The following is a 12,732-nucleotide window of genomic DNA, read 5'->3' as shown; positions in this document are numbered from 1 at the left end:
GGGTGGATGGAGCTGTGTTGGCTGCATGTGTGCTCCTTCTGATGAAAGACTGTTTTATGTCATAATGCACTGTGTGAGGTGACGTTTGTTCCAACAGAAATGGAAAAAAAAAAAAAGAAACCCCAACCTTTTTTTTTTTTTTTTTTTTGTTTGCTTGTTGCGGTAATGGAGGGAAAACCATCATGCACCTTGTGTTAGAATGCAAAAATCAAACTGCAGTCCACACCTCCTGAGTGCTGCAGTCATGTCCTGTGTGTGTAGCAGTTGATGGTGAGGTGCTGGGGCATGAGGGAAGGAGCCATACAATGACAGCCTGGCTCTTGCATGCATTAGCAGAAGGTGCAGCATTAATGGCTTGGAAGTAGATTGAGGAGAGGTGTGGGGCAAGGAGTTGGGTTGGAAAAACACCTCCTCATACTTGGAATGCTTTTCAAATCTCCTAGAGATGTGAACACTGCTGTCATGGAGCTGCTGATCATGGCTTATGCACTGAAGACCTCCTGTGCCAGGAACATCATCGGGGTCATCCCTTACTTCCCCTACAGCAAACAGAGCAAAATGAGGAAGAGAGGCTCTATAGTCTGCAAGCTGCTGGCTTCAATGCTTGCCAAGGCAGGTGAGTGTCCCAGGAGCAGCAGTGTAGCAGGCTGGGATGCTGCTGGGCATGCCAGAGGCTGGCTGGCTGCTGGGTGTGGGGGATGTGCTGCTGAAGCCTTCAGCCACTTTGGGGGAAATCCATTTTCTTCAGCTTGATTTGTATTTCTCTGTAACTCACACCTGGGGAGGTGACCTAGAAGTGTCACACTGAAATAGAGTGCCAGCCTGGTGCTGGGGCTTGTCACATGCCTCTTCCTCGTGGGGTCTTGGGGGGGGTTTTTAATTTCGCTTGTTTGTGCCTGGTTCATCTCATGGTGTAATAGTCTGAGTAATAGCTGAAACAGGCTGGAAAATGGAGAATCTGAGCAACTCCAGCCTCATGGGAGTCATCTCAGTGAATTCATCAGCTCACAGAATGGGTTGGAAGGGACCTTGAAGATCACCTAGTGCCAACCCCCCTGGCTTTGGCAGGGACACCTTCCATTAGACCAGGTTGCTCAAGGCCTCCTCCAGTGAATTGTTGTTTGTTTGGTTTTTTTTCCTTAGGTTTAACACACATTATCACTATGGACCTTCACCAAAAGGAGATCCAAGGCTTCTTCAGCTTCCCAGTAGACAACCTGAGAGCATCCCCTTTCTTGCTGCAGTATATACAGGAAGAAGTGAGGTTACTCTAGTTCTGTACATTGTCAGCTTGGCTTGCTGTGGTAGCAGCACTGGGCCCCTGCTCATGCAGAGGTTGTGCTCTGCCTAAGGCAGTCACTCTGCTCAGGAATTCCTTCACTGGGGGGCACCTCTTCCATGTTTCTTAGGAAAGGGGGAAAATGGGTCATGTGATTGTACCTGGATGGGAATTGAGCTCTTGGCCATAAGCAGAAGGTGAGGCTTGCTCTGTATTATTTATGCTCCTGCCTCTAATCACCTTCTAAATCCTGTGAAAGGGTCTCTGCTCACCCTTTGTTCAGCACTGGCTGTCTGGCTGCTCTGAATTATTGATAGACTTTGTCTTGGGCTGAGTGTAGGAATGCTGAGCACAGCAGGGCTTGGGGGCAGGGCAGGGAGGTTTTATTTCCCATGTGCCAAGGATGATGATTTATGCCCACACCAGAAGAGCAGTCCCTGGGTTCAGACCTGCAGCTGCTTCCTGTGGGGTAGGTTGAACACTGTGAAGCTTCCTACCTTTGGCCATTTTGAACACAAGGCCAGTGCCTGCTCTGCACAGGGTCTGGGGCTTGGCATGCTGGTGAGAGCCAGGGTCTGATACCTCTGCCCCCTGCCAGGTGCCATCACCACACCTTCCCCTTCCTTCTCTGTGCTGTGCCCTGTGTCTCCAGCTCAGCACTGCAGACCTCAGCCTGTGGGCACCAGCTGGGAAGGAGGCAGAGAGCTGCAGCCCTGTGCAGGGCAGGACCTGCAGCACTGCCTGTGCTAAACTTAATAGTGTTGCCTTTGGGGCAGAATACAAAGGTGCTGGTGTTGAAAATGAGTGCAGCTGCCCACAGAGTGAAGGTTTGGGTCTGGGGAAGGGTGGGATTGTTCAGCCAGGTCTCAAACCAGTTACTCACCAGTGAGAAGCTCTTGACTTAAGTAACTTTTTCTCACTTCCAGATTCCAGATTACAGAAATGCAGTTATTGTAGCCAAATCTCCTGATGCAGCTAAAAGGTAAATGGATGCTTTACTAGCTGGCTAAAAGCAACTTGGGAAAGGTTTGGGGTGATGGGAAATACACCAGGAAAAATATGGGAGGGTCACAAATGGATCAGCTCTCTTCCACTCCCTGAAAGGATGTTGCAGTGAGGTGGGGGTTGGTCTTTTCTCCCTAGTAGCAAGTGATAGAGAGGAGGAAATGGCCTCAAGTTGCACCAGGGGAGGTTTAGGTTGGATACTAGAAGAAACTTCTTCACTGAAAGGGTTCTCAAAGACTGGAACAGGCTGCCCAGGGAGGTGGTTGAATCCTCATCCCTGGAGGTGTTTCAAAGACACAGAGATGTGGTACTGAGGAACATGATTTAGCACCAGGCTTGAGTTAGAAAATGGTTGGACTCAATGAACTTCTAGACCTTTTTCAACAAAAATGATTCTATTATCTGGTCCATAAGTCCTTTGTGGATGGAAACAGGGTGGACATCTCTTGGGGTGGAGACGGGCAGCTGAATTTTGCAGTCCCACCCCTGTGGGAATCAACTGGAGGTCAGTGCAGCTGCAGAGCTAGGTCCTTCCCTTGGTGCCAGGGTCAGACTTGCTGCAGGAGTTTCAGCAGTGGCTGACCATCTCAGAAAGCACCATATGGAGACCCCTGTGGTGCAGCCAAGGAGCAGAGTGGGCTTTGGAATATTGAGGAGGAATGAAAAGTTGCTTGCAGTGAAGCTTCATGCTGGGGAACAGCCTTCGCTTGCCCTCTTGGGTCTGGGAGAGGTCTGCTGCACTGGGCTACGAAGTTGCATCAAGCCAACATCTTCCTGACATGCTGTGGTTGTCCTGCAGGGCTCAGTCTTACGCTGAGAGGCTTCGCCTGGGGCTGGCAGTGATCCACGGAGAGGCTCAGTGCACGGAGCAGGACATGGACGATGGTCGACACTCCCCTCCCATGGTCAAAAACGCCACTGTGCACCCTGGGCTGGAGCTGCCCTGTAAGAACCAGCTGCTCTGCTTCTCTCTGGGCACCAGCCACGTGGCTGGGTGGGAAATGGCTGTTGGTTTGGCTGTGCAGGGTGTAACCAACCTGAGGGACCAGTGGAATCTTTCCTCACGGCAAGGTTGTAGGAGAAGGTGCAGGGGGAGCCTCGGTGAGGTTCTCCTTGGCTCTGCCCACTCAGCAAGTGCCAGATGACAAACTTCTGATAAAGGTGGTGCCTTTGCAGCTCTTGGCAGCAAAACTCATGGAGCTAATGGAACAGAAAAGAAATGAGTGACTGCCACAGGAACAGCCACTGGGACAGGCTGCTGTCCCCACCGTGGAGGGGAGGGCTGGCTTTGTCTTCTCCCCTTGCTGTAGTCATTCCTACTGCTGGAAGTTTTCTTCATCTTGGCAGCAAGGTGATTGTGTTCCAGGGTCTGTTTTGAGAAGGTCTTGAGGTTTGTGTGGCTTAGGGTGAAAAGGTTTTCTGAGAGCAGTGCTAAGCTTCTTCCTCTGTTCTTGTCATGTGTTGCAAAATTGCTGGTTTGAGAGCACAGAGCAAAGGGGGGGAAAAAAAGGAGGAAACCTGTGTTCTGAGAAATGCCAGCCCTCCTGCAACAGCAGCAGCCAGATAACATCTAGCTCCCCCTTGGAAGGACTTCAGCTGTTGGGAGGATGGTGGTGGGACAGAAGTGAGTGCAGTGACTGTGGGAAGGGCTTCTGCTGCTGCCTGTGGTGGGGACTGATGGCTCCATCGTGCTGCCAAGCTTTGTGGTACCTGCAGTGGTGAGGGCTGCTGATAAGTGCCTCCTCTCCTCTTTTGAAGTTCAGGGAGAACATCCAACCAGTTTGTGGGCAGGTTGTGAGGGGAGACAAGTAAGACTGTAGGTGTTTTCCATTACCCCAGTCATCACTTGATATGATACAACCAGTTAAACAATGCTGGTGAGCCTCTGCTTGGGCCTTGGGGGGCAGGTGGGGTTTGGGAATGAAGTTTGGGACTTCATCTTGATTGGCAAGGGGAATTTTTCACACCCTTCCAACAAAACAGGAATTTGCCTGGTTGTTCTTGGCCTTTCCCTTCCCCTCCCACTCTGAAGAGGAGGCTGTCCTCCAGAATATCACTAGCTGACACTGATCTACTACCAGGGCATTGATGTGACTGCATTTTTATTTCCTATCCTGGCACTTTAAGGAAGCTCATCTGTGGGAGCTTGTGCTGCTAGAGAGCTCCATAAGTGGTGGCTCACACAGAATTGTGCCCTTGTCCAGTTTAGTTATTGTCCTAGTAGAAGATTCTTTTCAGTCCTCAGCTATCCAAACACAAACTGATTTGCTGTGTCTCACCACTTTCCTATTTTATCTCCTGCAGACTGATGACCTTACATTCCTGTATGCCTAAGGCACACATGTAGCACAGTCAGGCTGTGGGTGAGATGTGGGAAGGGTTAGGGGGCAAACTCATCCAAAACTCTCAGTAGAAAGTTGCTTTTCTCTCCCCTTTTCTGTTCTGATGGGCAGCTGGGTTTGAGTGAGCTGAGCTCTGTTACTGGAGGTGCAGGATACTGAGGTAACATTTGTCCAGAAGCAGACTACAAGCCTCTGCTGCATCCTGGTTTGTGTCACAGCCTCTTGCCATGGAGCTGCACTCTGCCAGGCAGAAGTGAAAATGCAGCCAGAGGGAGGGATGGCAGTGCTGCAAGTCTCTGTTCTTACCCTCTCTGCTGTGCCTCCTTTCTTGTGCAATTCAGTCATTGGGAAAGTGTCCTCCCATCTCAAGTGGCACATGAACCAAGCCCCTTGACCAGCTCTTCCTGCTGTGTGCACATCACCAGCAATTCCAGGGGTGTAAGGTCTGATGGCAGAGGGAAATGTTCAGCTGTGTCCCTGTGGTGTGGGTGGTGAAAGGCAGGACTGAGCTGTGTGCTTCCTTACCCCCAAAACTCCATCTATCAAAATGGAACTGGTCTGTGTGGAGCACCCTGTCTGCCCTCTCTGGGCTCTGCACTTCATGGTCCCTGGCAGTTGTGTTACAGCCAGGTGGAACCTGTGTGTGAGAGCAGCCCCAGACCCCCCTCATTGATCACCTCATGGCTTCCTAATGAAGTGGCTGTGCTCCTGTGTCCCCCCATGCAGCTTCTCTCCCTGTTCTGGCAGAGATCTGCCTTTCATCACTGAGTGTTGTGGCTGATGTATTGTCCTCAGAGTGAAGCCTGATGTGATGCTTTGGTGTCATATCAGCTGGAATGGGAAAATGCTAAAGGTGCTTCCAAATGCACTTCTTGAAGTGCTGCTCTCAAGCAGCAGCAGCAGCAGCTCACATCACTGAAAGCCCAGAAATCAGAGGCTTTGAGACAAGATGTCACTGGGAGGTTATTCTCTTTGTGTGCTCTTTTTGTGCTCAAAGCTTGCAGCTGGCTTGGGGCTGTGCTTTAACCAACTGCATGTGGACTCTTGGCCTGTTTCTTCCTGCTGCAGAAAAGGAGTGGAGCACCATCTGTTAAATCATTGCAGCACTCTACACAGGGAGCTGGTGGCCTGCTTCAAACCCAGAGCACAGCAACCTGCCTTGAAGGAGGAGAGTTTAGGTGGGAAACTGGAGTGACTTTAGATCTGTTCCTACCTCTCACCCCTGTCTCTTTGCTGTGTTTAGGCTGGGCACAGACTGGTTTGGGTTGGAAGGGACCTTTCAGGTCCTGGACTGGTCAACCAGTCCAACCTCCAACCCCTGCACTGAGCAGGGACATCTTCAGCTAGCTTAGGCTGCTCAGAGCCCCATCCAGCCTGACCTGGAATGTTCCCAGGGATGGGGCTTCTGTCCTTTCAGGCCTATCTCTTCACAAAACAGTTTGTTCTTGAGCAGCCTCTGGTGTAAAAGCAGCACTATATTTTTATTTTTGGTGGTGGTGATTATCACTTTACTGCACACTCTCAGCTCCAAACAGGATTTGTTTGAGCATTTCTTTTAACCCATTTTTGACCACTTCATTAAAGCCACAGCTCAGAATGCTGTTCCTTCACACCAGTGCTGATCTTGCCTGTACTGTGTGTTACTCACAGCAGGCTGGAGGGGCAGTGTTAGAACTTACTGCCTCACCACCTCTGAGATCTTTGATTTATGAAAATGGTGGATGGATTTTTTTTTTCCCTCTTTTCTTTATTCCTCCTCCTGAAAGCTACAGCTACAACAAGCATTTTTTTTTGACTCTCCAGAAATAAACCCCACCAACTCTTCCAACCTAAACTCATAGGTGATTTGAGAGGTTACAACCAGGCAGAAGTACAGCTCTGGCTTACTTCTGTTACCCTCTTTTGTCTCCATACAAACAGAGGTTTTGTCTCTGGGAGTGGGGAAAGATGTTCTTCATCACTTGAATCATTTTCCAAGCCACCTCCCTCCTTGTAGCAGTTCTGCCTTGCACATCTTGTCACACCCAAAGATTTTGAAGGACAAGAAATGGGCTGCAGTAACCCTCACATAAGCTCTCATCACACTGGAGCAGTTCTTTGAGGTTTGGTGTGGGTTTGGGTAGATCTTTGGCTTGCAATTTTTTGTTTTTCTTTTCTTTGCAGAGGAAAAAAAAATTGAACAAGAAAAAGGGAGAACATCTCTTTAGGATCCGGGTAGGTCGCCGTGTTGCCTACCATGCTTAAAGCAAAACTGAAAGACAGCCTTTAAAAGCAGAGAGGTGTGGAGCAGTGCTCAGGTTAGCCTTACAGCAAGCCATGTGTCTGCTTCCTGTATGCAGCAGAAGGACACTGGTTTGCTGAGCCTTCCTGTGTTTGTGAGCAAAGCAGACCTCACCTGGAATATTGCATCCAGTTCTGGGCTCCCCAGTTCAGGAGGGACAGGGATCTATTTGAGAGAGTCCAAGGGAGGGTTACAAGGATGGTTGAGGGACTGGAGCACTGCCTTGTGAGGAGAGGCTGAGAGCCCTGGGGCTGTGTAGTCTGGAGAAGAGAAGACTGAGAGGGGATTTAATAAATGTTTATAGATATCTGAGGGCTGAGGGTCAGGAGGGAGGGGACAGGCTCTGCTCAGGTGCACCCTGGCATAGGACAAGGGGCAATGGATAGAAACTACAGCACAGGAGGTTCCACCTCAACATCAGGAGGAACTTCTTCAATGTGAGGGTCTCAGAGCACTGGAACAGGCTGCCCAGAGAGGTTGTGGAGTCTCCTTCTCTGGAGACTTTCAAGCCCCATCTGGCTGTGTTCCTGTGTGACCTGTGCTGGATTCTATGGTCCTGTTCTGGCAGGGGATTGGACTTGATGATCTCCTGAGGTCCTTTCCAACCCCTAACATCCTGTGGTCCTGTGAATCTCAGCTCACCATGTGCTTAGAGAAGAACTTCCCCTAGCCTGACTGTTGTCAGCAGAAGTGGTCATGATTTGGGACTGCACTGGAAGGAGTGGGGCTGGCAGCCAGGTGTAATCCTGCTGGCATTTCACAGCTCTCACCAGGAGTTTTATTCCTGTCCAAGCTAGATAATAAACTAATAACTAATCCAAGCAGGTAGGTAGTGCCTGTAATTGAAATTTATGGTCTGTTTATCTCTTGTGATGCTTACTCTTATTTTATTACAAACACTCTTCCTTCTCCTGAGAGTATTTTCCCTTCAGGATGTAGGTGTGGCTTTGCATTTGATAGGAGCCTCAGAAATCACAGTGCAGGGCAGGCTGTGCTCCAAGGAGCAATTAACTCTTAATTCTAAGCCAGCTGTGACTTTAACTGCAAAACCTAACAGTGAGTGGTGTAACAGGGGTCAGAGCAGAGCTGTTGGACACCTGTGTACTGTTTTTGTAGGCTTCCAGAAAAGCAGGCTGGGGAGCAGGTTGTGGAGCTGGAGAACAGCTCTCCATGGGAATCTTTGGAGCTGTGGTCCTTAAAATTGCTTTCACTGCTTTCCCTCAGTGTGAGTCACTCACCCCAGCTGTGCTTGCACTCTGGGCATTCCCAGGCACTGAGGGGTTGTGGGGATCGTTCTGGATCAGCCTGCCCTGCAGGATGGGGAGTTTCAGGTAGGATTTTTTTTGACCCAGGAGGGCAGCAGTCAATATTGAGACAGGCTTTTTGATAGACAATGAACTTCTGGTTTGGTGCTGCTGGAGTATTATGTTGAAGTATGTTACCTTAAATGAGAAAAATCATGCCTTCTAGTTGTGTCCAGAAGTCCCTGCCACTTGAGAAACCTCTGTGGCCAGAATCCTGGAGAGACCTGACTTTAGGAAGAGGAGGGATGCAGAGCACCTCAGTAGGACACTTTGCTGTGCTCCCTGTAGATAGCAAAAAATCTTGGTGGGCCAGAAAATGCTGGGTGCTCCTCTGTGCTTCAGTGGTTAGAGCAGCTCAGGTTATCACCTAAGGACACATGGGTGCCCACCACTGAGTTCTTTCCTTGCTGGGAGTTTTTGTACTGCCTTCACTCTACAAACCAGCACCCTCCAGCAAGTGAGAGGTTTGCCTCTGATGGACAGCAAAGTCCCTGGCCTGTATTGGAGGCTGATTGCTGTTTGGTGCAGGTCTGGAAACTCTCTTACATCTGGATGCTGTCAGTGCATCCAAGTTCAGGTCTTCTGTTATTTTTTTTTTTTATGCTTCCAGATAAAGCTAAAGGCTGCTACACAGGAAGCTTTTGCATGAGCCAAGTCAGTGGAAATTTGGGTCAGGAAGGAGTGGAACCTTTACTTCCCAGTACATCTCCTCAGCATGTGTCAGAGAGCACAGCTCATCCATGTGTCCTTTTGCTTCCAGTGGCTGCTTGCACTGAGCTTGCAGATCTGAGTTGGAACTGTGGGTTCTGTCCTGTGCTTTCTATTAATCCACTTCAAAATTAATCAGCCAATTTCCTTGCGCAAGCTTCCTCTAAGCCTCCTTTGCCTGAGCAGCTGTTATGAAGGTTCTTGCATGCTCTGAAAGCTTTGTGTGTGTGGTGGGTGACAAAAGAGGCAGCAAACTGCAGTGCAGGTCTCAAATCCTTCATATGGATTCACGAGGTCAACAGGCACCTTGTAAAGCGATGTGGCCTTTGATAGAGGCTGCTCAGAGAAGCCCATTTGTTGTTCCCAGTATGAGATCCCTCTTTTTTTTCCCAGTGCAGTTCTGGAGCATGAGGAAAGTCACTGTCATTTGCTGGTTTGTAGCTCTCCTTGCACAGGAATGTGTTAGGGGTTTGGATTTGTGTACTGGCTCTGAAGTGCCCCCAGAAACTGAAAGTTCCATCTTTGTGCAGCAGCACTATTCATGTGAGGAGGAAGATGATGGTTACACCAGTGGTTACCCACTTGGGTGGGTGTCAGGATAATGTAAAGCACATGTCTGTATCTGGGCATCAATGCAAGATGCAGTCAAGGGCTCAGCCTCTTGTGTGGTGGAGCTGTTGTGGTTTGACTCAAGGCTAACTGACCTGAGCTTTTGTTTCTTCTTCTCTAGTGATGATGGCCAAGGAGAAGCCACCAATAACTGTGGTTGGAGATGTTGGAGGAAGGATTGCCATCATTGTGGTATGAGTGTGATGGAGAGGAGGGTGGGGTGGCTTTCTACTAGCATCTTGAGATGATTTATCCCAGAGGGTGGGAGGGACTGCTAGGGTAGGGATGGGAATGTGATTGTTACCACTGTTCTCTCCAGTTCTGCTGCTGGTTATTTCAGCTTACAGTCAAAAACCCTTCATACTTCAGCACTTTAAACCCTGAAATCTCCCTGCTCATTTAAATCTACAAATGTCAGGTGTCTGCAAGGACTCAACAAACCAATGGCATGCAGAGAAATCTCCCCAAAGTCTTTAAAAAACCCAAACTCATCCAACCAAAGGAGCTTGCTGAGCCTCTCACTCTTGCTGTGCCCTGCTGCAGTGTGAGTAATCAACACACAGCTACTGTCACAATGAAAAAGCCATCTTGCTGAAGAGAAGCTCTGGTTGTGCACATGCATGGAATCATAGAATTGTTAGGGTTGGAAGGGACCTCAAGGATCATCCAGTTCCAACCCCTCTGCCATGGGCAGGGACACCTCCCACTAGATCAGGTTGCCCAGAGCTACATCCAGCCTAGCCTTAAAAACCTCCAGGGATGAGGCTTCTACCACCTCCCTGGACAACCTGGACTACCTTCTCCCCAAGACACAGTCTGTAAACCAGGGAAATGGCCTTCACAGCTGTAAGCCATGCACATGGCTGTCCATGCAGCTGAAGCAGGCAGGGAGCATTCTTGTCAGCTGTGTGCATGGCCAAAGCTGCAGCACCTTGCAGATCCACTCCTGCTCTGCAGGCATGGTTCAGCTTCTGGGTGTGATCTTCTTTCTGTTTGTTTCTTCTCAGGATGACATCATTGATGACGTGGAAAGCTTTGTGGCTGCTGCAGAGATCCTGAAGGAGCGTGGAGCCTACAAGATTTTTGTGATGGCCACTCATGGGCTGCTGTCAGCAGATGCCCCCCGTCTGATAGAGGAGTCCTCCATCGATGAGGTGAGGCTGCTTCCTGGGCTGCAGAGCAAGGGCTGCCTTTGCTGGCTGGCTTGATTGAGGGCACCAAACCCCACAGGCTGATGTGCTTCCCCTGCCACACAGCTCATCTCTGAAGTGACTGGTTGCATCAGATGGTTTTGGTTAGCTGGTTCTTCATTGAAAAAAGCTGAACCAAAACCCCTGTGTGATGAGTGCTTGAGGTCAGATCTGCTCCTCTGTGTGTGTATATCTTTTCTCCCCAGTGTACAGATATTAGTCATCCCTGCCTGGGCACTTCCCTCACCACAGCTAGGTGCATGTGACTGCTTTCTCACTGCACAGGCCTTCTACCTGTCCCTCTGCCCCAGCCAGCAAGGGGCTGTTGGGTACGTTCAGAGTGTCTGTTTCAAACCTCGCCCTTAGGAACATACACAGGTCCTGTAATGTAAATGAACCAGCCTGTGTGGAGGTGACTGGTGTGGAGCAGTGGTTATACCAGTCCCCTGTCATGTGAGAGACAGACTGACTGTCACATGAGGGAAGACCATGTATTTGAATATTTGTTTTCTAACATGGAAGGATTTCTCCCCCTGTGCTGTGACAGCCAGTCCGCACCACCCGTGGGGCAGTAGGTGTTCGGTGAGCGAGCCTAGCAGCAGCACAACTAACAGTCTGTTCTCTCTGGCACCCTGTAGGTGGTAGTAACCAACACAGTTCCTCACGAGGTGCAGAAGCTGCAGTGCCCCAAGATAAAGACTGTGGATATCAGCTTGATTCTCTCTGAAGCCATCCGACGGATCCACAACGGCGAGTCCATGGCTTATCTCTTCCGCAACATCACTGTCGACGACTAGACCTGGCCCTGCCCCTCTCCTGGCTTCCACAAGAGAAGGAAATGTGCATGAAAAGGCAATACCATACATTAGAGGCATAACACAACTGTTTATTCATGTAGGGGCGTGAAGGAGTGCAGAGTCTTGAGCCGTGAGATCTAATAGATAGCAATCAACCTGACCAGCACTTTACAGGTGAATAGAAGCAGCCACTGGCAGTGGGGAGGATCACATCTGAACGGAGAGAGGTGGAGCAGCGAGGTGGTGTGGGATTCTTAAGTTACTTTGTTTTTTTTTTTACTATTATTTTTATTTTATAGCGTGTTCCCTGTTGCCCTGTAGTGGGGGAAAGAAAAGGCAAGTAGCTGTCAGCTTCTGAGAAGGGACTAGAGCCTGCTCGTTGCTGTGTGTGGGCAGCATGAGGAGACAGCCTGTGGGGTTGAGCGTGGGGAAGGGAGCGCTGGGCTGGATGGGCTTGCTGCTGGCAGATCTGGTTAGCAGAGCAGCTCCCTGCCAGCTGAGTGTCCTCTCAGCTCCTGCACAGCACAGGCAGGACTTTCATCAGAGCTAAGCTAGCGGAACATCCAGACAGGGCAGCTTAGGGCAGCCCATTCCCTGGGCGACTCACCCCCTGGTGTCGGGGCGCTGGGAACCAGCCCACGTGTGTCTCCCAGCAGGGCAAGGGGTGCTAGTTAAAGTGCTGGCCTTTTCATTTTGTGAGCCTTGGGTCATTAGTTGTTCTTCAGTGGCAAGTCACGTGAGGGTTTAGGTCCTCACTTGAACACTTGTCTGCACTGCAAAACCAGGCGCAGGGCTTGGAGTTGCCTGGGGCTGATGAGTTGTGTCAGAGTCTCGTGAGGGAGTTGGAACAATATCTGCCTCTTAGTGCAGCTGTGCTCTCCAAAACACTAACACTGCAATAAAAAGCATAGGACTTTTCATTGGTGGTGCCTCCTGTGCTCCCTGAACAGCTGCTGTGTCTGTACTGTGGGGTTGCTGCTGTAACCAGGCTCACTGGGCAGCCTGCAGCTGCCTTCCATAGGGAGGTAGGACTCAGTGCTTGCTCCTTCCTGGAATGACACTAATCCTTGCCTGGAGGGGATGCTTGAGAAAGCTGCCTAAGTTGCTTGTCAAGGGCTTTGTCTCCAGGATGATATAAGAATAAAGTCCCAGAATCTGATTGTAGAATCACAGAATGGTTTGGGTTGGAAAGGACCTTAAAGGTTCTGTAGTTCCAA

General features: G+C 49.9%; 1 protein-coding gene across 2 annotated transcripts in view; it reads left to right on the top strand.

Moving 5' to 3' along the window:
• Positions 1-12,473, top strand: part of PRPSAP1 (phosphoribosyl pyrophosphate synthetase associated protein 1) — a 28,917-nt gene extending 16,444 nt beyond the window's left edge. For both annotated transcript variants that reach the window (XM_054394090.1, XM_054394091.1), the window contains 7 exons: positions 444-616; positions 1,144-1,259; positions 2,206-2,261; positions 3,084-3,229; positions 9,650-9,720; positions 10,536-10,682; positions 11,357-12,473. In XM_054394090.1, coding sequence (XP_054250065.1) covers positions 444-616; positions 1,144-1,259; positions 2,206-2,261; positions 3,084-3,229; positions 9,650-9,720; positions 10,536-10,682; positions 11,357-11,515 — 868 coding nt within the window. In that variant the 3' untranslated portion in view covers positions 11,516-12,473. The remainder of the gene's footprint in view (positions 1-443; positions 617-1,143; positions 1,260-2,205; positions 2,262-3,083; positions 3,230-9,649; positions 9,721-10,535; positions 10,683-11,356) is intronic.
• Positions 12,474-12,732: the final 259 nt, after the last annotated feature.

Source organism: Indicator indicator, chromosome 29 (assembly GCF_027791375.1).
Source record: "Indicator indicator isolate 239-I01 chromosome 29, UM_Iind_1.1, whole genome shotgun sequence".
In the NCBI taxonomy this organism is placed as follows: Eukaryota; Metazoa; Chordata; class Aves; order Piciformes; family Indicatoridae; genus Indicator; species Indicator indicator.
Note: the sequence above shows the minus strand (reverse complement) of the source record. Positions and strands in the feature narration are given on the sequence as shown.